Source organism: Lampris incognitus, chromosome 19, assembly GCF_029633865.1.
Source record: "Lampris incognitus isolate fLamInc1 chromosome 19, fLamInc1.hap2, whole genome shotgun sequence".
In the NCBI taxonomy this organism is placed as follows: domain Eukaryota; kingdom Metazoa; phylum Chordata; class Actinopteri; order Lampriformes; family Lampridae; genus Lampris; species Lampris incognitus.
In genome coordinates, this window is record NC_079229.1 from 8637789 (window position 1) to 8661325 (window position 23537).

The 23537-nt window shown below is 45.0% G+C and overlaps 1 protein-coding gene across 1 annotated transcript; it reads left to right on the forward strand.

Moving 5' to 3' along the window:
• The first annotated feature begins 1273 nt into the window (after positions 1–1273).
• Positions 1274–22853, forward strand: zgc:112982 (uncharacterized protein LOC503771 homolog). The gene is made up of 11 exons (XM_056299399.1): positions 1274–1486; positions 3017–3060; positions 3222–3902; positions 4494–5336; positions 9724–9893; positions 11970–12090; positions 14872–14941; positions 15231–15367; positions 15789–15897; positions 16032–16146; positions 21621–22853. Exons 2-11 carry the CDS (start codon positions 3026–3028, stop codon positions 21632–21634), a joined length of 2295 nt encoding a protein of 764 aa, XP_056155374.1. The 5' UTR covers positions 1274–1486; positions 3017–3025; the 3' UTR covers positions 21635–22853.
• The last annotated feature ends 684 nt before the right edge of the window (positions 22854–23537 follow it).

Here is a 23537-nt window from a genome sequence, read left to right on the forward strand (position 1 = left end):
TATGTGTGTTAAAGGGTGAGGCCATATGAGAGAGCTCCTCTCAGATGTTTTTTTCTTCCTCTGTCAAGAATATGGACAAGTTGCTGCACTATGTAGTGGAGTCAGAAGATGTGGGGCGGCCAACTGCAATGTGGAGGAGTGTAAAGTGGAGAAAGCGCAAGCAAAGTGCCTGCACTGCAAGGGAAATCATGACACGGGGTCAGCAAAGTGTCCAAAAAAAAGAATCATGGGGGAGAAAGTGAATAAAAGGAGAGCAGAAATGGGAGTGGGGTATGCTGAACCTGCTAAGAGAATGGAGAGAATGACGACGAGATGGTGGAAGTGCAAAAAGAACTGGAGCAGAAAAGGAATGGAGCTGACCAGAATATCTGAATGGACAAGAAAATATTTTGGCATTCACTACCATGGTCCTAAATTGTGCTGCTGAAATGAAGGAGAGGTCGGAACGAATCAAGATGGCGTTGGACGCTGCCAGGAGATACTTGAAAAAAACAACAACAGTTGGAACACATTTTATTTATTCTTTTTTTTATCACGTACAATTGTTTTTTACATTGCAACAATACAATATCATTTCAGTACAGGGGAGAGTCAAAACATCTACTTCCGGCTGCTCCCATTAGGGGGCGCCACAGCGGATCATCCGTTTCCATTTCTTCCTGTCCTCCGCATCTTCCTCTGTCACACCAGCCACCTGCATGTCCTCCCTCACCACATCCATAAACCTCCTCTCTGGCCTTCCTCTTCTCCTCTTCCCTGGCAGCTCCATGTTCAGCATCCTTCTCCCAATATACCCAGCATCTCTCCTCTACACATGACCAAACCATCTCAATCTTGCCTCTCTTGCTTTGTCTCCAAACCGTCCAACCTGAGCTGTCCCTCTAATATAATCGTTCCTAATCCTGTCCTTCTTCGTCACTCCCAGTGAGAATCTTAGCGTCGACTGTCTTATCTTAGCTCTAACTCTAAAGTCTTAGCATAGTAGACTCTCACAGGGGAAAGGCAAAACACAAAAAGTAATAATCATAGTCACATCTGAGTAAAATAATCCTATTTCTATAAATGTCATAGGATCTTTTTTTTAAAGGTATTTTATTTTCACGGACCCCTTGCAATTACACCACGGACCACTAGGGGTCCGCGGACCCCCGGTTGAGAAACACTGCTTTATGCGAATACCGTTTCAGTAGATGGCAGTATTGCGACATTTCAGATACCAACCGCCGGAAAAAAAACAACACGAAGAAGAAGTGCCCCGTCCGCGCAGGAAAGCCATTTCCCGTTGCGTGTTCGCTCTGGCGAAGCGGAGCACCTGAGTCAACGTCAACGCCGCGTCCATCCGGAGGACTTGAGTCAGGGGTTGCGTTAGATTTAATTTTGCGTTACGGGTTGTTAACCACGACTGTAAACTGCGCGGTAGTCGTCGTTTTTTTGTGTGTTTTCCCCCCCTTTTAGCGGTCGAGCTCGCCGGGAGCGCGGACGTAAGGTGAGACGGGTCATGGCTAACGCTGGCTTGCTAACAGCTAGCTAGCTTCTATTTTATACGAGGGTGGATGGATCAGTATTGATCATGGTTTCTCGCTTCATGTTGGAAGCGTGGGGATTCATGTTTAAGGGAGAGTTTTCCCGCGCCCAACATATCGACCCCAATGTCGTTTACTGGTTTGCGGTTTTGCCTCGTTTCCTCTTCAGCAACACTTTTCATTCCCCGCCGTTTTCGTTGTAATACGACGTCTGGGGTTTGTGGCGTAACGTTAGCAACAGCGCTAACAAAATGGCTTTGATCCCGGCTTGAATAGTACCGCGCATAATCAGGGGCAGAGCATGAGCAAGTCGCGTGCGACTCGTGTTGTCTGTCAGTGTTGTAGGACGCGAGTTCAGTGTGTTACAGTATCTACACACGTTTAGTTTTTCCACTGCGAAGACTTATATTGAAATGGGCTATAAACTGGGCCCCTCGGTATTGACCCAACCGGCTGATAAGACTTAGGTTTAATGCCAACTATGAAAACTACATCAAAGAAGGTTGAATCAGTTCATCTGGATACGTTTATTATTGACAGATACGTTTCACCCCTCAACTAAGTGACCTCTTCAGTCTAAACTGACTGCAGGTATCCCCCCACCCCCACTCCTTATAGCTAAACAATACCGAAACCGACCGATTAATACCGACCCAAACCAACGACCAGTTTCATATGCAAATATGGTTGTGACCATATTTGTATTTCTTCTTGTAGTTTTTGTCTTTGTGTTGCACTGCTGTGGGCTGGGGGAAACGATGTTTCGTTTCATTTCATGTGCGCAAGTGCATGAAGTAAAATGACAGTGCTGCTGATTCTGATACCAACATTCCATAGTCCTCTGTGAATAGTACACATGGCCTTTGAAGCTCTAATTAATGGTCACACCCATATTTACATGTGAAACTGGTCGTTGGTTTCGATCGTTATGCAACTGTATAAACTACAACTACAGTTGTAGTTATAAACTACAGTTACCAAACTGTGTTGTTTGTAAGGGGTGGGGGATACCTGCAGCCAATTTAGACTTGAAGATGTCACTTAGTTGAGTGATGAAACGTATCTGTCAATAAACGTATCCAGATGAACTAATTCAACTTTCTTTGTTATGGTTGTGACCATTAACTAGAGTTTTAATGGCCATGTGTACTATTCACAGAGGATTTGGGAATGTTTGCAGCAATCGCAGCATTGTAAGATGGTGACAGATGTACACTTAGCCCCCTCCCCCCCTTGGTCAGGTACGGTCATTCCCTCGTCACATGGATGGCCTCTTTGACTCCCCATTTGATTTTCTTACCTGGATTATTGAGCATGCATCATGATATAAAAACAACACTTACTTTACAGTTGGTCTTAGGTAGGCAAGAGTAACACACTATGGCAACCTTCCATCTTGCAATGATCTTGAATAAGAAAAAAATTGTATTTTCATTTGTCCAACTCTTTGATTTTCATATGTATATCGGTATAACACTCTGCTTTTCTTAAAGGTGGAAGAAATGTCAAGACCAAGGTCGCGATCACCATATTACAGGTGAATGCACTTTCATGCTTGGACACTGTTCTTCAGAATTTACCCCAAGATCCATAAATTTTCCAAAATAATTCAAAACTTCATCATATTCATCACTCATTGACTATAGATGGCTCCTTGTGATTGCTAACATCTTCATGTTTCGATATGTCCTTACACAGAGTGAGCCCTCGGTGGAATGATGGTACAGGAGAAGGTTCCCGGAGGTTCCCATGGGAGGATCCGGACGTTGAACCCCAGCAGGTTCTGGCACACCTGGACAGGAAGACCTATGACAGGAGCTACCACCCCAGCAAGGGTTCTGAGGAACAATGGTACCACTTCGAGGAGGATAGTCCCTCAGGGGATCAGAGAAGATCCCCTACCTTTCGCACTGGGCACCAAGATCGCCTAACTCCGGAAGAACATTACCGCTGGACTCCACCAACCCATTTGGACCAGGTGGGCTGCGCTGAGCATAAGAGGTTCTCCCCTGAGCTGGCTCTCCACAGGCATGATGGCAGAGGAGACGGAGACCGAGATGGAGGCGGGATCAGGAATCACTCTAAGGGTTTAAAAAAGAGCAACAGACCACCATCTTTGGCTTCATCACACTCAGGCCACCAACAGAGGGAGCCCTTGTCAGGTCGGAGGAGAGAAAGCTCTTCTAGAGATTGGGGGAGGCCCAGAGACCACAGTCCAGGTGGAAGGTCTGGCAGCCAGGGGAAGGGAGATGGTAGGAGCTGGGGAAGAAGAGATGCAGGGGGTCCATACAGAGAGAGAGCGAGGGACGAACCACGTCAGACAGGGAGCCCCAACTCAAAAAGGCAGAAGAGAGAGATGGATGACACCATGCACCATGGGTAAATTATAGGCAGTGTGGCTTGTGGCACTGTTAAAGCGGAAAAAAACACAAAGAAGTGTGGAAGAAAACCCATCATTCCTGTCCTCAAACGACAAAACCTATCTGCTGGTCTTGTACCTCTCCCTGCTTAACATCTTAAACACTAGTCCACGTATGCCCAGCGTGTGGCTTTCCAGCCAGTCACTGTGCCAGCTGATTTCTCTAACTCCCACACTTCCAGTCAGTGTGAGATGGGTAAATTAGTGACATCAACTGGCATTGTGATTGAAGTGAAAACTTCTGGGGTGTGTGGACACATGGTTAAAGACCACTGATTTAAAGGCATCACTTTCTCTCCTCACGGTGCTCTGTCCATACTGTTGTACTTGTCATTGTGATGCAGTCCTTACTCAGTATGATTTCTTTGACAACAGTGTTGGTTTAAATTTTAATTTTAAAAATCTCTCGCTAGATCAGTTTCTTTAGCAGATAAATTTTCTTGACCAGATCAGTAGCCAATGTTTTGATACCTTTTATAAGGTAGACGTGACACTATCACCGTTCTACATGTTATCGCTGAACCGTCTCTCATGCTCTTATGTCAACACAGGTACGGGAAAGTGGAGGTGTTTAGGGAGCACCATTTCTTACCAGAGAGACCCATCGATGATGCATTTGGAGGAGGCCCCGAGGGGCATAGGGGCACCCTAGGAGACTTCTCCCACAGGGAGGGTCAGAGCTCTGGACTGCTTATTGTTGAACATGATCATGGCATCGTAAACAACAGAGAGCCACCGCGGTGGGAGCCATTCAACATTCAGGACCAGGGTTTTGATCCTGAAAGCCACACCCGCCAAATGGATTCCTCACAGGAGCGGTTAAGGAAGTCAAACTACAGGACTGAAACCAGAGAGGACACAAGGGCTCACTCCACTCAGGATGTCAGGAGAGGCTCTCGTTATGAAGCCAAGAGGAACCCAATGCGGCAGGTCAGGCCCAGTCCTACGAGCTCAGCCAATCCTGATGATCCGATGAACCATAGGGGTAGGAGAAGCCCTGCTTCAGCTCGAGTAAGGACAAGTCCTGGCCCCTCTAACAGCACAATGATGGCACCCTCTGGAGGCCCCCCTCATATTCAGCAGTGGCCCCAGGAACACCAAGGTCATCATCAAGAACACCAGAGCCAAGGCTACCGATCCAGGAGGGAGGACCGATACATGGACCATAGAAAGGAAGGCCCCAACTGGGTTGAAGAAACCGCACCTCAGTCTTGGAAACCAGATAGGCCTAGAGATACAGAGCGACATCTACCCAAAGATGACCTGGACCCAAAAATGCCACGTCATAGAGAACGTATCTGGAGCAGTCAACAGAACAGCAATGAGATGATTGTGGTAGCTGAGGAGACGCTCACCATTAAAGTGGATATGAGTCGACCGGTTAACAAGAACAGGTAGGGTACTTTTAGCAATAATGTCTAAGATGAGGGGTGAAAGTTCATGCTTTTTTTCCAGGGTTCATTGGAAGCTGCAGCAGGAAGAAATGTCTTATTGAAGATTGGATACTGCTGTGCTAGAAAAAAAAAGACAGCAATCGCATTCCACAAGAATGTAGTAAAAGGCTACATGTGCGTGGCGCTGCCATGGTCAGGATTAGCTGTTCATAATGAATCCACCTATGATAAAACTGTTATGTACTCTTGGCTTTGGAGGAATCATCCAAGGAATGACTCGTCCATTCACATCTATTTTAATCAGCCACCCAGGATGTTGAGAACCTTCCAGAAAATACCAATGAGTCCCACAACAAGCTACAGATTTTTTTTTTTTTTAAGGAAGACTTTACAAAGGGGAGTTCTTCTATACTCAAAAAACTTTGGACTGCGTCATCCCTGCCCCTTGTTTACCCAGGAAAGCAGGACATGCCATTCTTTAACCAATATGTTGTGGAAGAAACAAGGAATTATAAGCACAAGAAATATTCTCATTTAAAATATGACTCTGAAGTGGTGTTGAGGTATTGCTTGCCATTAGACATGGAAGATCCCATTGGTAGCATAGAATACCTATTTAAAAAGGAAAATGTTGGTACATGGTACTACAAGAATGTGAGAAAAATTCTTACCTCTGGTCAGAAAATTCACTCTCCTGGCAGTTTACAGAGACTTCCCTTCTAAAAGAAGAAAATGGATAAGTATCATGTATCAGGAATCCGTATGTGTGAACCTCTATATGCATTTACTCAACCATCATCTACCTTACGATTTGGACTGATGTGTAATGTGTAAGCAGGCTAGGGGCCTTGCACTTTCCAAGTGCACAGATTTGTATTTGAATCTAATGGTGAAGACCAAGGAAGAGCTACAGAGGACCATTAAGCAGGCACTAGATGATAAGAAGCAAGTCATGGAAGGCTGTTGCATCTCTGACAGGTTTTACACATGGAGATCTCCATAGAAGGGTTACCATGAGAACCTGGGACTTGGTGTGGACCATCTGGGAAGATGAGGGTGCTGAGACATGGAGTCAAAATCACCCCACTCCCACTGAGTGTCAAACCTCCCTTTGTCTGCTGTTGGACTTCAGATGGGAAACCAAGCCAGGAAAAACAACCCAGCTGGAAAGCAGAGGAAGAGAAATGCAAAATGGACTTATATCTGTGGTGTGGAAAGAAAAAAGATGGAGATCTTAACCAGCCATCAAAGGACACTGGGACACTGTTGTGAGAGCTGATCAACAAATTACTCAAGGACTGCTAAGATTATTTTTTGGCATTCTTTGTCTTCATTTGATAGCGATAGTCAAGAGAGACAAGAAAGGCAAGGGAGAGACAGATAGAGGATGACATGCAGCAAAGGGCTCGGGTCAGATTTGAACTCAGGCCACTGCGGTAAGGACTCAGCCTTATCTGGTACACGTTCTACCAAGTGAGCCACTGGGGCGCCCCACTCAAGGACTTCTTTCAATTCCTCCAAGGTACTGAAGCAAAATAGAGACCTGTTACTCCCAGATGGCTCATTTTAAGGTTACTGTGAAGAGGCGTTCACCTAGCATCCAAGAGTCATTTGGAAATATCAGCCACTGTATTTTATAACAGACCATTCTGAAGCTTTGAGACATTATTCGCATAATTTGGACTTTGAAGCGTTTCTGGAATGATTCGACACTTCATCTACTGTAGATAAATCAGCATCCCTCTTAAGCTATTGAAAGACAGAAGGAATCTGGTCTTTGGAGATCAGAGACATTTTGCCATACCTTTCCACACACATGGTTTTGGGTGACCACCATGTTATGAAAGAAAAAAATTCTTCATGATGATACTACAGTAAATCTCACCAACAACCCTTTTCCTCCAGTGATGTCATACAATCTGTATTTGGCTGACTCCAATTTTTTCCTTTTTATGGCACTTCCGAAGACTTTTTTTTAAGAGTTTCACCACTATCTCTGGGGCTGTTACAACACAGAAGAACAGATGCCACCGAACACAAGTTATGAGGGATAGGAAGTATGGGATGTGACGATTGGGATGCGAGTCTTGAAAATGGAAAACCGAATTGTTCAAGACCAGATATGAACATGCAACTGAATGGAAGTTTTTCCTCTGGGATGCTGGGAAACTGCAGGATATGATCTAACCAGCTGAGGCTGTTCTACGTTTCTTTTACCGTTAGGACACTTGTCAAGGAGAAGTCATTTGGATGAATCCAGATGGTCACCATTTGAGGGAATGGTCAATCCATGACAGACATTTCACATATCACATCCGGTATATTTGTGGCCATCAGTGGTGCTTTTCCTAATCATGTCGAGGAAAATGTATTTACTACAACTATGGAAGTTGAGAATCCGCAGCTCAAACATTGGGATTAATTGGAGGTAATTGGTTGTTGAAGACAGTGAGCTGAGATTTTGGAAGTAGTACAGGACACTTAACTTTTTCTCCCACTGTTCAAGTCAAGCCGTTCCATCCCTCTTCCCTTCAAATAGATGACTTCTTTGGAGATGGGGAATGAAACAGTCTCCAGTTCGTTGTTGGTTGCCAGATTTTAAATTGACCAGCCTCTATCTAGTGGATGATGTTATTAAATCCTCTATCTGGATGTAAATGAGAAGATGTCTCCTCTTGATGGTCAGTGCCCTGCTCTTCAGGAAAAAAAAAAAAGTAAGATTGGGTCGGGTAACCACTGGTACCTTTATGTGGACACTGATTTTCAAGAAGACAAAACCTGGGAAATGGTACAAATGCACCCTACTGGCATACGCCAAGATAAAATGGCTTTGCTGACCACTGTGACCAGTGGTTTCCATAATCCAGTCAACACTTCTGCTTTTCTAATGATTTCTGCAATTTCAGCAAGCCTCTTAATGCTGACTGATTGCTGGCCAATGTGCACAGTAGACACACTTGCTAACAACAGCATTTGGCTAGTGAATCCCAATGCTGAATGCAAACATCCTGGATGCTGTTTAAATGAGACGTCAAAGCCGAATAAACCCCATGCCAACAATTAGGCATCAGTGATGCCCTTGGGAAGTATGGAATAAGTGTTGTGGAAAAAAACCAGGCAAGATATTGTAGACTCAAACCAAGGTTCTGTAAAGGGACTTATGACCCAAGTCGATGGCCATCCACTGGTTCTTTGTCAGTGAGCATTTGGAGGAGTATCAGCGTCACTTGGGACAAAGCAAATATGGCTGAGGCGAAGACTATACTATTAATTTGACGTCTGACAAACCAGCCCAAAGTTCGTAAGACAGAGGCTAAATAGAAATGAAGTGTGAACTTTCACCCCACTATTCCTTTCAGCTGTCTCAATGACAGAAAGAGATCTTGAACTCTTCCTGCTGCATTTCAAACATCTAGCTTTAAATAGTCACTGAACCCTATAACATTGAAGAGAGTTTGCTGACATCTACAGGTTAAAAGCCATGTAGAGGTTAAAACATGGCACGCTGGTCTTGGTACTCTGTGATGTTAGCATGTTGGAAGTTGGCAGGATACATACAGCTGCAGCTAATAACATGAATAATGTCTGTTTGATTATCAGCACTGACACAGGCAGACAGAGCCAGCACTAACAATTGTTAGTAGTACTGTCAGTGCTGGGTTTTGGCGGTCCTACATCCAACAGAGCCATTATTGTTATTAGCTGCAGCTGTGTTTATCCTGCTGTGCTAATATAACAGAGTACCAAGACCAGCCTGCCATGTTTGAACCTGTAGATGTCAGCAGACACCAGGGTTATTATATAAATGGGGGGTGGGGGTGTGTGAATTGGTTTAATTTGCTTCTGATTTTGTCTGCAAGTCAAAAAACCTTCCCTTTGGTAAGATTTAATCTCAGATATACTTATTGTAGCAAGATTAGGCTCAAGGTTGGTGTCCAAGGTAAGTTTCTTTGGTAAGGTAATCAGTTTTGATTTTTTGATCTTTTTGACTTATTTTTGAAAGTTAACAAATTTTCATTTAAAACAAACATTTTAGTCATAAGATTTTAGTGTAGTTAGATTTAGTCTGTTATGCTTGCATTAGAATGCAATATTCTCAGTCTAGGGCAATAATCTTTTTAGTCCACAGAATCCAGTGATTTGAAGATATTATAATTGTTGAGAAACACTTACGGTTTAGCCAGCCAGTTAATGCTTTTATCATGGAAAGTAACCTCTTAGCAGTGTTTGGTTTGCTGCCAGATTGACTCATATGAACTTGTAGTTTGAAATGATTGAGATTGAAAGATGATTAAACATTCTTCACTCAAATGAGGGTTCATGTCATTGGAAAATAGTTTTACATCTCAGCTTTTTATTGACCCTCTGTCTTCCTCCTCCCCTGCAGCTCGCTGTGTTACTCCAAAGACAGACAGCTGTCTCTGGACCTGGTCAATGTGGGCCGTCAGCGTCTGGATTTCTTGCCCATGTTGGAGCACTCTGGGACCTACCGGGAGAGTACCATGCACACTGGGACCTTCGCCCAGGAAATCATCACACTGGTGCACCAGGTCAAAGGTCAGTGCAAGTGGTTTTGACCTGTACCTCTGGAGACACACGTATCCACAGGCCGAGGATTGAATCCTGCCAGAATAATGTAGCCTGTATACCCCTTATTCTGTCTCTTATCCTTTCTGCTGTCTGAAGAAAGAAAAATGCTGAAAGGTGAGCCGATTGCTCAGAAATTGTAAAAGTTATCCACACAGACTTCAGTACATCACAATTATCTGTATGTAACGCATTGATAAAGTTAAAAGGGGTACCTCCGGCTTGGTCGGGCGTCCCTACAGACACAATTGGCCGTGTCTGCGGATGGGAAGCCGGATGTGGGTATGTGTCCTGATTGCCGCACTAGCGCCTCCTCTGGTCAGTCTGGGCACCTGTTCAGGGGGGAGGGGGAACTGGGGGGGAACAGTGTGATCCTCCCACACGCTATGTCTCCCTGTTGGGTGAAAAGAAGCAGCTGGTGACTCCACATGTATCGGAGGAAGCATGTGGTAGTCTGCAGGACTCCCCGGCTCGGCAGAGGGGGTGGAGCAGCGACTGGGATGGCTCGGAAGAGTGGGGTAATTGGCCAAGTACAATTGGTGGGAAAAAATCCCAAAAAGAAAGAGGGGGGGTAGTCAACTTTTTACATTTTTTAGCTGAATACATGTAATGATCCTGGGATAGTAGAATTGATTGCCCCAGCATTCGAAATCGAGGTTGTCCCTCATCTCACTATGGTAGTGAGAACAGAGCAGTGAATGAGAGAAATAAAACATTATTTTCTGTTTTTTTCTCTGCGGTCAGGTTCTAAAGTACAAATTAAGTAGCAGAACTTCCATTGTGGATCGCCAGAGTGATTCAATGAAGTGATGCGAGTTACTGGAACAAAGTTATTAAACTATGTTATGTATAATGGAATTAAAGAACTTCAATTTGGGACAATGGTTAAATCTGGGAAATTTGAACTCGCGACAGTTGTGGGACGCTGAGGAAAAAAGTTGACTTCGGATTGCCGTCATTATGAACTCAGCGGAGTAAGGCGCAACTTACATTAACTTTAAAGGAGAAAAATCTATATTTCTTCACATCCAGGAGCAAATGCATATTACAGACAAGCAACCCAAATTGTCTGTCATATTGTGGTATCAAAGGTCGGTGTGACTTAGGTGACACACTCGGATTCCAGCGTTGTACCCCATAAAATATGAAGTGTGTAGAAGGGTTACATGTTAGCCAACTAAACTCTGAGTAGACTTGTGAGAGGCTGGGGTGAGGCGTTCTTCTACAACACTGCCACCTTCAGTCTAACCCACACCACCATCACTGTCCTCTACATCTAAACACCCCTATATATGGACACCACCATCACTATTCTACATCTACACCCCTTTATATCCTTTATATATGGACACAACCATCACTGTCCTACTACACCCCTTTATATCCTTTGTTTATGGACACCACCGTCACTGGTCCTCTACATCTACACCCCTTTATATCCTTTATACCTGGACACTACCATCATTGTCCTCTACAGCTACACCCCTTGTTATCCAGGTGTGAATAGGAAGACAGGCTAAGTATGAGTGCTTAGTTTCTTTTTAAATCTTGAGTCACTTAATTTGCTATATAGATATATTTTATAAAATGGTACGCTTCCAGCAGGTAGCAAGCCCATGGAGCTGTGAGGGTGATGTATCTCACTCAAGGATAGTTTGACCGGTGCATCAGAGCAGGAGTAGAACGTGGGCCTGGACCTCAGTAAACTTGGGAGACAGACCAAATGTTTAGAAAAGCAAGTTTTCTGTTGAGATATTATTATTTTATTTTTTTGTGATCAAAATGAGTGTCAGGTGGCGCAGCAGTGTGGTCAGAGAGAGTCTGTGAAGCATGGTGTAGTTTCAAGTCTTTTTAAGCATGGCACTGAACCACTACCAGCTCCAAGAGCACTGTTCAATTGCTTACCTCTGACCACCCTGTGGAAGGAAGCAAACGAAAAAAGAGTTGCTCTTTGGAGATTGATCAAGTATATTTTTGTTGTTCTTGACACTGTTGTCATGTCATTTTAAACAGCATTGTCTCCACTTCCTGCCTTTATCTCCACAGATCAGTACTTCAGAGGGGACAGAATTACACTGAACCAGCGTTTCTCAGCTCACCAAGAGGGAGGTGTTCCCGAGGACGAAGAGGAGGTAGAGGATGACGAGGATAAGCATACATTGAACAGGTACACCTCAATGCACTGGAGACATCAAAATACAGCAGCCGTTTTTCAAAAGCCCAAACACACACTATCGACTTGCAGAACTAAGCCGCCTTCAAGGAGGCTCTGGCTGCAGCACTGACACTCGGGGTTAAGTGCTCTGCAGCCATTCAAATATTGCTGCATAATGAATATCTTGGACCAGATCTCAAGGATGACAAATATTAGATTATCTGATTTGTTGCAGATAGAGCCCGACCGATAAATCGGCGGGCCGATCTTACCGGTATGTGAGCTAATTGCAGATAAATCGGTATTGGCGTTTATAATGAGTGATAAGTGACAATTAAAAAACTGACGGAAGATTGTCGTTTCATAGTTTGCAACTCCACTGTTGGCAACACACTTGCTAACAGTGGAGATTTGTGACGTTGTGATTTGTGACGTTCCAAACGTCACAAATCACAACAGTCAGCTGACCCAAGCAGAGTAGGCCACGATGAAGTTAGTTTTAAGTTGGGTATTTGACAGACATTAACTCCAGACCCAGCGGCTTACCCTGTGGTTAAGAGCAAGCACTTGGAGGTGAGCTAACTGTCCTCTTACTGCTAACACTTGGTGAAACTGAGTAAGAAGAAGCCGCTAGATCCGGAGTGAATGTCTCTTGAATATTCAACTTAAAACTAACTTCACCGTGGTGTAGAGTAGCCCACGACAGATCATATCTGTGTTCATGGTAAGTTGATAATTGTGTAGGCTAAGCTGTAGACCAGGGGTCTCAAACTACCGGCCCATGGGCCGTATGGCAGTTTTGTGCGGCCTGCACTATGTTTTAGATTTATTAAGAGATCCAGACTGCGTATCCATTTTGCATACTACTTTGCTTTTTTTGCTTCTTCTTTTTTTCAACATTTGTGTTTCTAGTTCTAAGTATTCAGTTACGATTAGTTGTGAGGCCAGTTGCAGATGACGTAACCTAATGTCAGTTTTGCAGTTCTTTCTCTCTCACTGATTGACTCACTGACTGACTGACTAACTGACTGAAGCCAGGCAACGCGAGTACATAAACCCAGTAGGCTAGCCCGCCGCGAAATATCTCACGTTAGCTTGCTGACATAAATTGTCGTCACTTTTTGCAGATGTGAAAAGTTGACCAGGAGTACCGACAGCTCAAAGAGAAATGGACACGACTACTACTTCACTGACTTTAACACGTCTGTGATCTGTCTCATTTGAAAGAAAAAAGTCGCCATCCTGAAGGATTTCAATCTGAAGTGACATTACAATACTAAACGTGCAGAAGAGTATGATCGGTTCAAAGGAGAGGGAGAGAAAGGCAGCACACTTTCAAAAAAGTCTGTCCTGTCACCAGAACTTCTTTCACAAGGCCAAAAAAGACTGTGATGCAGCTGTGGAAGCTAGCTATGTGGTACACGAAGCAGTGGCGAAGGCTGGCAAGCCGTTTACGGAGGGACAGTTTCTGAGAGACTGCATGCTGCAGGTAGTGAATATCAGTTGCCCGGTGAAGGCATTTTTATTCTGAAACGTCAGTCTCAGCCCAAATACAATGGCAGAATGGATCAGCAAGTTATCAGGCGACATTTACGGACAGTTGTGCGGTAAAGCAAATGATTTCGCACACTCAGAAAGAAAGTTGAATCAGTTCATTTGGACACGTCTATTGAGAGAAATGTTTCATCACTCATCTAAGTGACCTCTTCAGTCTAAACTGACTGCCGGTATCCCCCACCCTTATATACAATACAGTTGCATGAAGAGGTCACTTAGATGAGTGATGAAATGTTTCTCTCAATAAACATGTCCAGATGAACTGATACAACTGTCTTTCTTTGTTTTTCTTACTTGGATTATTGAGCATGCTTCAAGACAGATTTCACAGACTATTCTTTGGCACTCGACAAGAGCACATATGTAAATGATAATGCTCAGCTCGCTATATTTGTAGGAGGTATCAATGACCGTTTTGAGGTAACAGAAGAACTGCTAACTTTATACCTGGAATAAATTGACCCTGGAATAAATTGACTGGAATTAATTGCCCCCGTCAATGACGGGAAGAAAAAATGGGCTTGTAGCACTGATTCAAAGAAAGCTGGAGGAAGAAAATGTAGATCCCACAATTACATTGCACTGCATCATTCACCAGCAGGCACTCTGCAGCAAATGCTTGAAATTGGACAGTGTTATTTCACGAGATGGGGTGAGTGAGGTGGGGTGCAAGTCTAAAGGAGTCTGTGAGATTAGCAGGGGATAGATTATGAAGAGCTTTGAATGTTGATAATGAAATTTTAAACCTGATGCGCTGTGACACAGGAAGCCAGTGTAACTGAATCAGGAGGGGAGAGACGTTCAGTGGACATTGAACATGTAATAATCAGTGCTGCAGAATTCTGGATGAGTTGAAGTCGCTGAATAAGTTCATTGGGGGATGCCTGCCAGGATCGCATTGCAGTAGTCAATGAGTGATGTGACCAAAGCATTGACTAAGACTTCAGTGGAGTGTTGTGTTAAAGCAGGGCGTAGTCTGGAGATGTTTCGCAGATGGAGAAAGGCAATCCAGGAGACGTTGTTTACGTACATGGCTGGAAAAAGAAAAGGGTACTGTCCAGGATAACACAAAGGCTTTTAACCTGTGTGGAGCTGGGTATGGTGGCTTCTGCAATGGGGAGGGAGCAAATATTAGTTACTGTAACTATAACTCATGTAAGAGCTTTAGTATTGCTCTGATATTCATAGAAATGCATATTTACAACTTTTTCCCCACCCCACCCTTCTTCTCTCCAGACGTTTTAGTGCGAGTATGAACAACCTGCCTGATCCTGAGTCCATATTTGCCCGAGCAACACCCTTGCAGGTATGGAATGGCTTTCTTCTGTTCACACACACCTTAAAGTCCTTCACAAACCAAATCAATTGTTTACCATGTATGTGAAGGGTCAAACTGGACCACCCTGACAGTTTACACGATCTTCAGGCTGTTTGTTTTCAAGTCACTCATTTATACTGGGATCTTTTGCTAGACTGCATGCATATTGCTCACTGTTTAAGTGATAGGATTTTTTAAATGGCAACTGTGTAGTTGAATTGTCAGAGTGATGATTGATTGACAGTCTGAACTGACTATTGTGATCAATTACTTACAGTCTATGAGGCAGCAGGTGGCTCGAGACCCGGGGGACCTGAGGCACGACCTTGAACGGAGGCGGCAAATGAGACTGGAGGGGGTGAAAGTCACAATATCTGGTGGAGGTCTGTTACAGCTCCCCTTGGGCTCCAGAAGGTGAGAGTACAATGGAAGCATTTACTTTGTCTCAAATTAACCAGCAAAATTTGTGTGTGTGTGTGTGTATATATTTTTTAATCGCAGTTCAAGTAGATAAACCAGCAAAAGGAGAGCCTGTCAGCGTACTCATACAAGCTCACATACATGCACTTGGCCATTTCTTTAACCCCTGTTCATATCCTAGTTCTACACATACACACTGTTGTTTGATGGATAAAGTCTGCTTCTTTTTTTGTCTTGTTCTCATGTCAGATGCAGTGCATTGCGTTTTGACGAAGGGATCTGATTTGAAAAACAATATTGATTAAGGACCCTTGGACTGAAAGATATTACCACAAAGTGGGGAAAGTTGTGGGGAATTAGTCTGTTTGACCATTGTTTAATTATTGACAAGCTCTATTCCTTACTGTTCTGTCAGTGAGCAGAGCGCTGGACACCTTGACCACAATGAGAATGATCATGAGGATGAGGGCTATTCTGTCATGTCTGAGGGACAGGAGCATGGCAGGACCTGGGGTGGAAACATGGTGAGTTATAAACTGAACGTGTAATTCACATTGCACCTTTAACCATTAGATCCCTTCACGCCTTCTGGTTGAGAGAGCAGGCAGGAGGGGTCAAAGTGATGATATATAACCATACCCCCCCCCCCCCCCCACAGGGACCAAGGAGAGGCGCTACCGTCAGGCAGAATACGGGCCCCCAACATAGGAACAGTCGCCTTGGCAACCGCCTTGGGCCAGTGAGACGGCAGAACAGCCGCAGAAACAATACCGGTTAGTCATGGTGCAAATAAACAGTCTATGAGAAGCCTTTCCTTTCATTAATATCGCTGGAAATTAATCCCTGTGTCTGCTTAGCCTTTGTTTCCTCTTTGCCCCACACATCTTACCCTAACATGGTTTTAGGAGTGTTTTAAGGGCACTGTGGCTTTGACCCTTGAGGTCCTAATACGTTTATTTTTCTACTGTGGTGCTCATTGTACCTGAAAGATGATTTGAATGACACTGAACACTTAAAAGCATAGTTTGTTAAATGTAAATTTGTTGTATAGTTAATCTTTCCTGTGGATTCTCATCAAGTTTTTTGACGAGCACCTGCAGTTGAGGAGTCGAACAGCATGGTCCTGTAATTCCGGCAGTCAATTAGGTTGATTAAAAAGGCAAGAGATTTATATTAATGTGGATTTAGTTGACATAGAAACCAAATGTGGGACAAATGGTGTGTTTGCATGGGACAATGTGGGACACGTATAGGCATAGCCTATACTTTTAACTTAGAACCTATAGGCCTATTGCCTGAATTTCTTCTATGATGTTCTTTTTGAGCATCATAACATCATATCATTTTTGGTATGGTGGCACAATTAGCACGGTCGCCTCACAGCAAGAAGGTCCTGGGTTCGAACCCGGGGGTTGTCCAATTTTGGGGGGGGGGTCATCCCAGGTCATCCTCTGTGTGGAGGTTACATGTTCTCCCCATGTCTGCTTGGATTTCCTCCGGGTGCTCTGGTTTCCTCCCACAGTCCAAAGACATGTAGGTCTGGTCAATCAGCCGTACTAAATTGTCCCTAGGTGTGAATGTGTTAACCCTGTGATGGACTGGCGGCCTGTCCAGTGTGTCTCCCCGCCTGCCACCCAATGACTGCTGGGATAGGCTCCAGCATCCCGCGACCCTACCTAGGATAAGCGGCTTGGATAATGGATGGATAGATTTAGTTGAGCCAACAATGTGAACATGGGTTTATTCCAGGGAAAAGGCATAACTACACAGTAGTGAGTAAAGTAAAGTCATTAAAGTTATGTCTGTAAATACCACAGTCTAATTTTAGGTTATCATTCACCAATCACAGAATCATTGAAGAAAGCGATGGTAAACAGGATCTAGGCTGCAGAGATGTGGCTTTATCGTAGGATGCTTTGAATAAGTTGGTCAGAGAAACAAACGAATGCAAGCATCCTTAATGAATTAGGAACAAAAAGAGGACTAATGGCACATATATGAAAAGAAAGCTATCATTCTTTGGGCATACCTGTCGTCCAGGTGGAAGTAAATTAACGAAGACAGCAATTTTGGGAACTACACCAGCAAAGCGCGAGAGAGGCCGACCAAAAAGGGAGTGTCATGATGATATCATAGAATGGCTTAGTCTGGAAATATCGGAGGCAACAAGATCAGCTCAGGACAGAGAGAACTGGAGGAGACTTGTTTGGCAAGCGTGTCGTCCTGGTGGTGCTGGCAGCCCTCGCTAACAAGGAAGCCGTGAAGAAGAAGAATCGCAGAATCAGAGACATGATCAGTCAGGGATTCTGGTGTTGTTTGAGAATCACAGTGTAAATTGTGATGTCAAATGTAAACACAGCACACGTGCACACAATTCAATAACATTTAACAATTAGAAATATTGGAATTAAGTCAGTGGCTCTGAAATCCAGCCCTCTCAACCCCTCGTTCTGCTTGTTTTCAGTAGTGAGCGTGCACATTAGTGGTGTAACGGAACATAGTTGATCTGTGATCTGTACAGATCACCCCACCGCCCATGGTTCTGCACGCATGTGAACCGTGGATTAATTGCAAAATTTAACCATAAGGAAATACAGTTTTAGTGTCGCTGTTTTTAAAGTGATAATTCCCTAAATCTCAATACAGAGTTTCAGTGAAAAGATAGATGCATGCTGTATTTTACTCTGAAGGGCAGTGATTGGTTGATTATGCAAAAAACAAAAAAAAAGGTCCTTTTGCGTTCACGTAAAGAGAGGGCATGTTGAATCCCAACCAATCCATCAGGGATGCTCATCTCACGTTGCAAAAAGCGTAGTGACAGTCACAGCGAGCAGAGGAGCGCAAGAACTTGAAAAGCCTCCCACAGCTTTTAAATCACATGCATGGGAGCACTTTGGCTTCCCTGTAAAACATATCGATGGAAGAAGGGTGGTAGACAAAACTGTTACAGTGTGTAGGCAGTGTCACAAGAAAGCCCTTTGAGAAGGGCAATACATCAAGCGTGACCACCCATTTTGATGCGACATCACCTTGCATGTTGTTTTCATTTAAGACCATGGGCAAAAGTTCCACGCTGTAACACCAGAACCACCGGGATTTCACTCCTACCTAAAATGACCATGGGCGGTCAAAATGACCGCCGGTTTTTAAACTCTACATTCTGTCAAGATAAATACCCAGTTGAGCTATTAATGCATTACATATGTTAGTATGTCTGTTAAGAAACAACTGACACCAAAATTAACATTTTAACAACTTTTAATACTATTTTTAAACAATTTAAAATGGCCGCTGTCCAGCGCCTGTAATTATGTTGCGTCTGAAACAGTGTCTGTAACCAGACGTGTTGGCAATGATCAAAAAGCAAGTTTAGACTATTACTCTGCACTGGAGAACACTAGTGTGTTTCTAGGACAGAGCGATGAACTTCATGAAGGACATGATGCGACCAACACACTTCATGAATAGGGACATGACATGCACGATCATGCGCAAATTATGAGCGGCCATTTTGACACATTTTGATCTAAAACTCACTTTAATGCATCTCATCTCATCGCTTATCTTCAGCCGCTTTTCTGGGGTCGGGTCATAGTGGCAGCAAGCTAAGTAGGGCACTCCAGACGTCCCTCTCCCCAGCAATGCCCTCCAGCTCCTCCTGGGGGATCCCAAGGCATTCCCAGGCCAGATTGGACATGTAGTCCCTCCAGCGAGTTCTGAGTCTACCCTGGGGTCTCCTCCCAGTTGGCCGTGCCCAGTAAACCTCCAAAGGAAGGCGCCCAGGAGGCGTCCTAATCAGATACCTGAACCATCTCAACTGGCTCCTTTCGATGCAAAGGAGCAGCGGCTCTACTCCCAAGCTCCCTCCGGATGTCCAAGCTCCTCACCCTATCTCTGAGGCTGAGCCCAGACACCCTACAAAGGAAACTCATTTCAGCCGCTTGTATCCGCAATCTCACCCTTTCAGTCACTACCCAAAGCTCATGACCATAGGTGAGGATTGGAACGAAGATCGACTGGTAAACTGAGAGCCTCGCCTTTGGGCTCAGCTCCTTCTTCGCCACAACGGTCCGGTACAACGTTTGCATTACTGCTGATGCTGCACCAATCTGCCTGTCAATCTCCCGCTCCATTCTACCCTCACTTGTGAACAAGACCCTGAGATACTTGAACTCCTTCACTTGGGGTAACAACTCTTCCCTAACCCAGAGGGGGCAATCCACCATTCTATGGTAGAGAACCATGGCCTCAGACTTGGAGGTGCTGACTCTCAGCCCATTTCACACTCAGCTGCAAACCTCCGCGGTGCGCCGGAGGTAGCATTCTGATGAAGCCAACAAAACCACGTCATCTGCGAAGAGCAGAGATGCAATTCTGAGGTTCCCAAAACGGACACACTCTTCACGTTGGCTACACCTTGAGATCCTGTTCATGAATATCACAAACAGAACTGGAGACAAGGGACAACCTTGGCGGAGTCCGACACCCACCGAAAACGTGTTTGACTTTGTGCCAAGAATGCGGACACAGCTCTCACTTTGGTTATACAAGGACCAGGTGGCTTGTTGCAACTGCCCAGTACCCCATACTCCCGCAGTACCCCCCAAAGAGTGCCCCGGGTTACACGGTCGTAAGCCTTCTCCAAGTCCACAAAACACATGTAGACTGGCTGGTCAAACTCCCATGCCCCCTTCAGCACTTCCGCAAGGGTAAAGAGTTGGTCCGTTGTTCCACGGCCAGGACGGAATCCGCATTGTTCCTCCTGGATCTGAGGTTCGACAATCGGTCAGAACCTCCTTTCGAGCACCCTAGAGTAGACTTTCCCAGGGAGGCTGAGCAATGTAATGCCCCGATGCACTTTAATGCAAATAATTGGAATTTGAAGAGCATTCAGGGAGCGGCAGGTCTGTATCTTGTTTTTTTGTTCTTTTCACAAAGTTATTAAACTTTAAAAATCCAAAACGGTCAAAATGGCAGCCTGGGTCGTTCTAGTGTTTGTGTTTTACAGAATAAATGGAAAGCAAAGTTATATTTGTCTCCTTTTTTTTTTCTCCTTCTGATCTGAAAAATTACCCCATCTGTGACTCAAAACCATGAGTCTTGTGATCCGTTGCACTCCTAGTGCCCACGCCTATGCCAGCCCATAACTCCATCACTCCTGGTGCCCACGCCTACGCCAGCCCATAACTACATCACTCCTAGTGCCCACACCTACGCCAGCCCATAACCGCATCACTCCTAGTGCCCACGCCTATGCCAGCCCATAACCGCATCACTCCTAGTGCCCACGCCTATGCCAGCCCATAACCGCATCAGTCCTAGTGCCCACACCTATGCCAGCCCATAACCGCATCAGTCCTAGTACCCACGCCTACACTGGCCCATAACCGCATCACTCCTAGTCCCCACACCTACGCCAGCTCATAACCGCATCACTGCCATGTTGCCACCAGTGCAGAAAACAGTGTTTGGTCTTTCCCCATTCCACCGGTATCACCACAATTTTGCGGCCACCTTCCCTAGTTGATGATGGGGGTCGGGTCAGAGTAGCAGGTAGACTAAAGAAACCCCCTGTTTACATTTAGTCTTACAAACACCCAGACCTGATGACCATCCACGATTAATAAGAATATTTGAGTTTTGTAACTATGTTTTAACATTTATTGTGTGTGTGTGTTTGTGTGTGTTAGAATTAATAAAAGCCCAGCAGTGTGAGTAAAAAAGAAAAAGAAAAAAGGAAGCATTAAACTGCCACTGGAAGCATTATTAGCGTGTGGCTGGCCGCAGGTTCCCTTTACTGGTTGTGAAAACTCTCTTGTCATTGAGCCACACAGAGTCAGACGTCCATACTGTGAGCTCTTCACCTTTGGTTGTTGTGTAATAATGCTTCACTTTCCTGGCTTGGGTGATAACCTGCGCCGGGACCCTCCCAGAGGAAAATCCCTGTTTGCCTGTCATATTGCAGTCTGCCTGGAGGTGGACCCACTTCTCTGACCTGGTGATACCTCACCAGGTGTTTCAGTAATGCTCACGTTCTGTTCATGTCTGAGCCAGTCAGATTTTATCGCTACTCAAACCAGTCCAGTCCTGTCCGTTCCCCTTCTCTTTCCACTCACACCACTGTAGTCCTGACTTTTGCTCCATGCATGGCACCATTAAAACCACTTTTGACCCTGACACACATTTATCTGACCTAATTCCACTCAACCTCTCTTTCTCTCTCTCCCTTGCTTTCTTTCTCTTTCAGGTCCCGACTGGTGATTGGACTACTGTGGGGGGAAAGGTGTTTGATCAAAAATGAGTTTTCCCCTTAAGATGCTACTGATTGGCCGAGGTGACCGTTCAAACCGTTTTTTAAAAATCCAACTAACCGGGCAGCAGTTTGTCCCCTGTTTGAGGCGAGCTGAGCCCTGTCTTCAGTGACATAAAGCAACAGTCCAATACTGACTAAAAATATTGCGGGATGAGGATTGTCTGCCCCTGCTGGAGGACTCCCGAGTGGAGGGAAGGAGAGGCGAAGTATCAGTAAACTCCCTGTGATGTTGCAGTTGGGGCAGTATGACCTTACGTCAGATTTTACAGCCTTGTGCGTTCTTTCACTTTTTACTCCGTGTGTGCGTAGATGCCTGTATGCACTTGTCTTTTACTCCTCTCATGTAGGTCCCAGCCAAGGACTGTATAAGTTGAAGTGCATTTTGTTTCAGACTTCTTCATTACTTGTCTATTTGTGTCCAGCTGACCTGCTTGGTAGAGAGTGAGACAGATAGCTTCAGGAGAAACCTCATGTATGTCCGGATACAAAGGAGACCTTCGGGAGTCTGGCTGTGTTGGTCGTTGGGTCTATCAAACAATGCTGTGGTGCTTGATAAAGATTAACTGCTGTCTGGAGGTCTACAACCGATACCAGCAGACTCCCAGAGGGTCTTGTATCAGGGCTAGCCCGCCCTCAAGAGTTCCTTGGCTCAAGTCTAGTTTTGTGCTACTAAGCAGTAAACCGTGTAATTGCAACAGTTTAAGTAGCTGATATCCCGTTATTATCGTTGTACATTTGTTTGCTCATTTCACACCTACATCCATCCATCTGCTTTGTCAGTGAAGAGAAAGACCTTTCTGCATCTTTTTGTTTTAGTATGCTCTGTTGTAGTGTTTGGAAGCAGACGAGCGCAGCTGTTCAGGTTGATGTTGGAAACTTAAGTGTCACGCTGAAGTAGATGTAAATGGTCTTTCTGGAATGATTTGTTTCATTCATGTCATGCTCTGCTGTTGTCGACTGATACAATGTTTAAAGGCAGAAATCACATCGTTGACCGAGGACGCTGCGGGTATGCTCAACGGCCAAATAAATATTCTCTTTGTTAAAAACTCTAATGTCTGTTGAGTGTTCAAATAGCGTTGGTTACTCTGGATACAAGCCAGATGTTTTGTTCCACCATGGACTGGAAGTTTATCTGATTAAATGAAAGAACTGCTTCTTGCCTTGTTGTCACCTCCCCAGTGTATTGCATTCACTCATTGATTGGTGCAACGGTTGAAAGCAGTTTATTTTGCATTTTCAGCTTCAGCAACAAAGTTTAAAAAGATTAGGGGGGGGGGGGCGTCCGGGTAGCGTAGCGGTCCATTCTGTTGCCTGCCAACACGGGGATCGCCGGTTCGAATCCCTGTGTTACCTCCAGCTTGGTCGGGCGCCTCTAAAGACACAATTGGCCATGTCTGCGGGTGGGAAGCCGGATTTGGGTATGTGTCCTGGTCGCTGCACTAGCCCCTCCTCTGGTCGGTCGGGGCGCCTGTTCAGGGGGGAAGAGCGTGATCCTCCCACGCGCTACGTCCCCCTGGCGAAACTCCTCACTGTCAGGTGAAAAGAAGCGGCTGGTGACTCCACGTGTCGGAGGAGGCATGTGGTAGTCTGCAGCCCTGCCCGGATCGGCAGAGGGGGTGGAGCAGCGAGTGGGACGGCTCAGAAAAGTGGGGTAATTGGCCAGATACAATTGGGGAGAAAAGGGGGGGGATTCCCCCCGATTAGTAGGGTGTCTTTTACTGATGGCATGATTAGCCAAATAAAAGATTCCCACCTGTTGTCAAGACAACGCTAAGAATAGACAGGTTTTCACCTGATCAAATTACACATCACCTGAAGTAACTCATCAGCTGGTTGCTGCTGTGGCGA

Bases quoted from the DNA above. Each gene is read 5' to 3' on its own strand.
- zgc:112982 (XM_056299399.1), top strand. From the start codon at position 3,026: ATGTCAAGACCAAGGTCGCGATCACCATATTACAG. The intron at 3,903-4,493 runs GTAAATTATAGG...ATGTCAACACAG, and splicing joins GATGACACCATGCACCATGG to GTACGGGAAAGTGGAGGTGT. The intron at 12,091-14,871 runs GTACACCTCAAT...TCTTCTCTCCAG, and splicing joins GATAAGCATACATTGAACAG to ACGTTTTAGTGCGAGTATGA.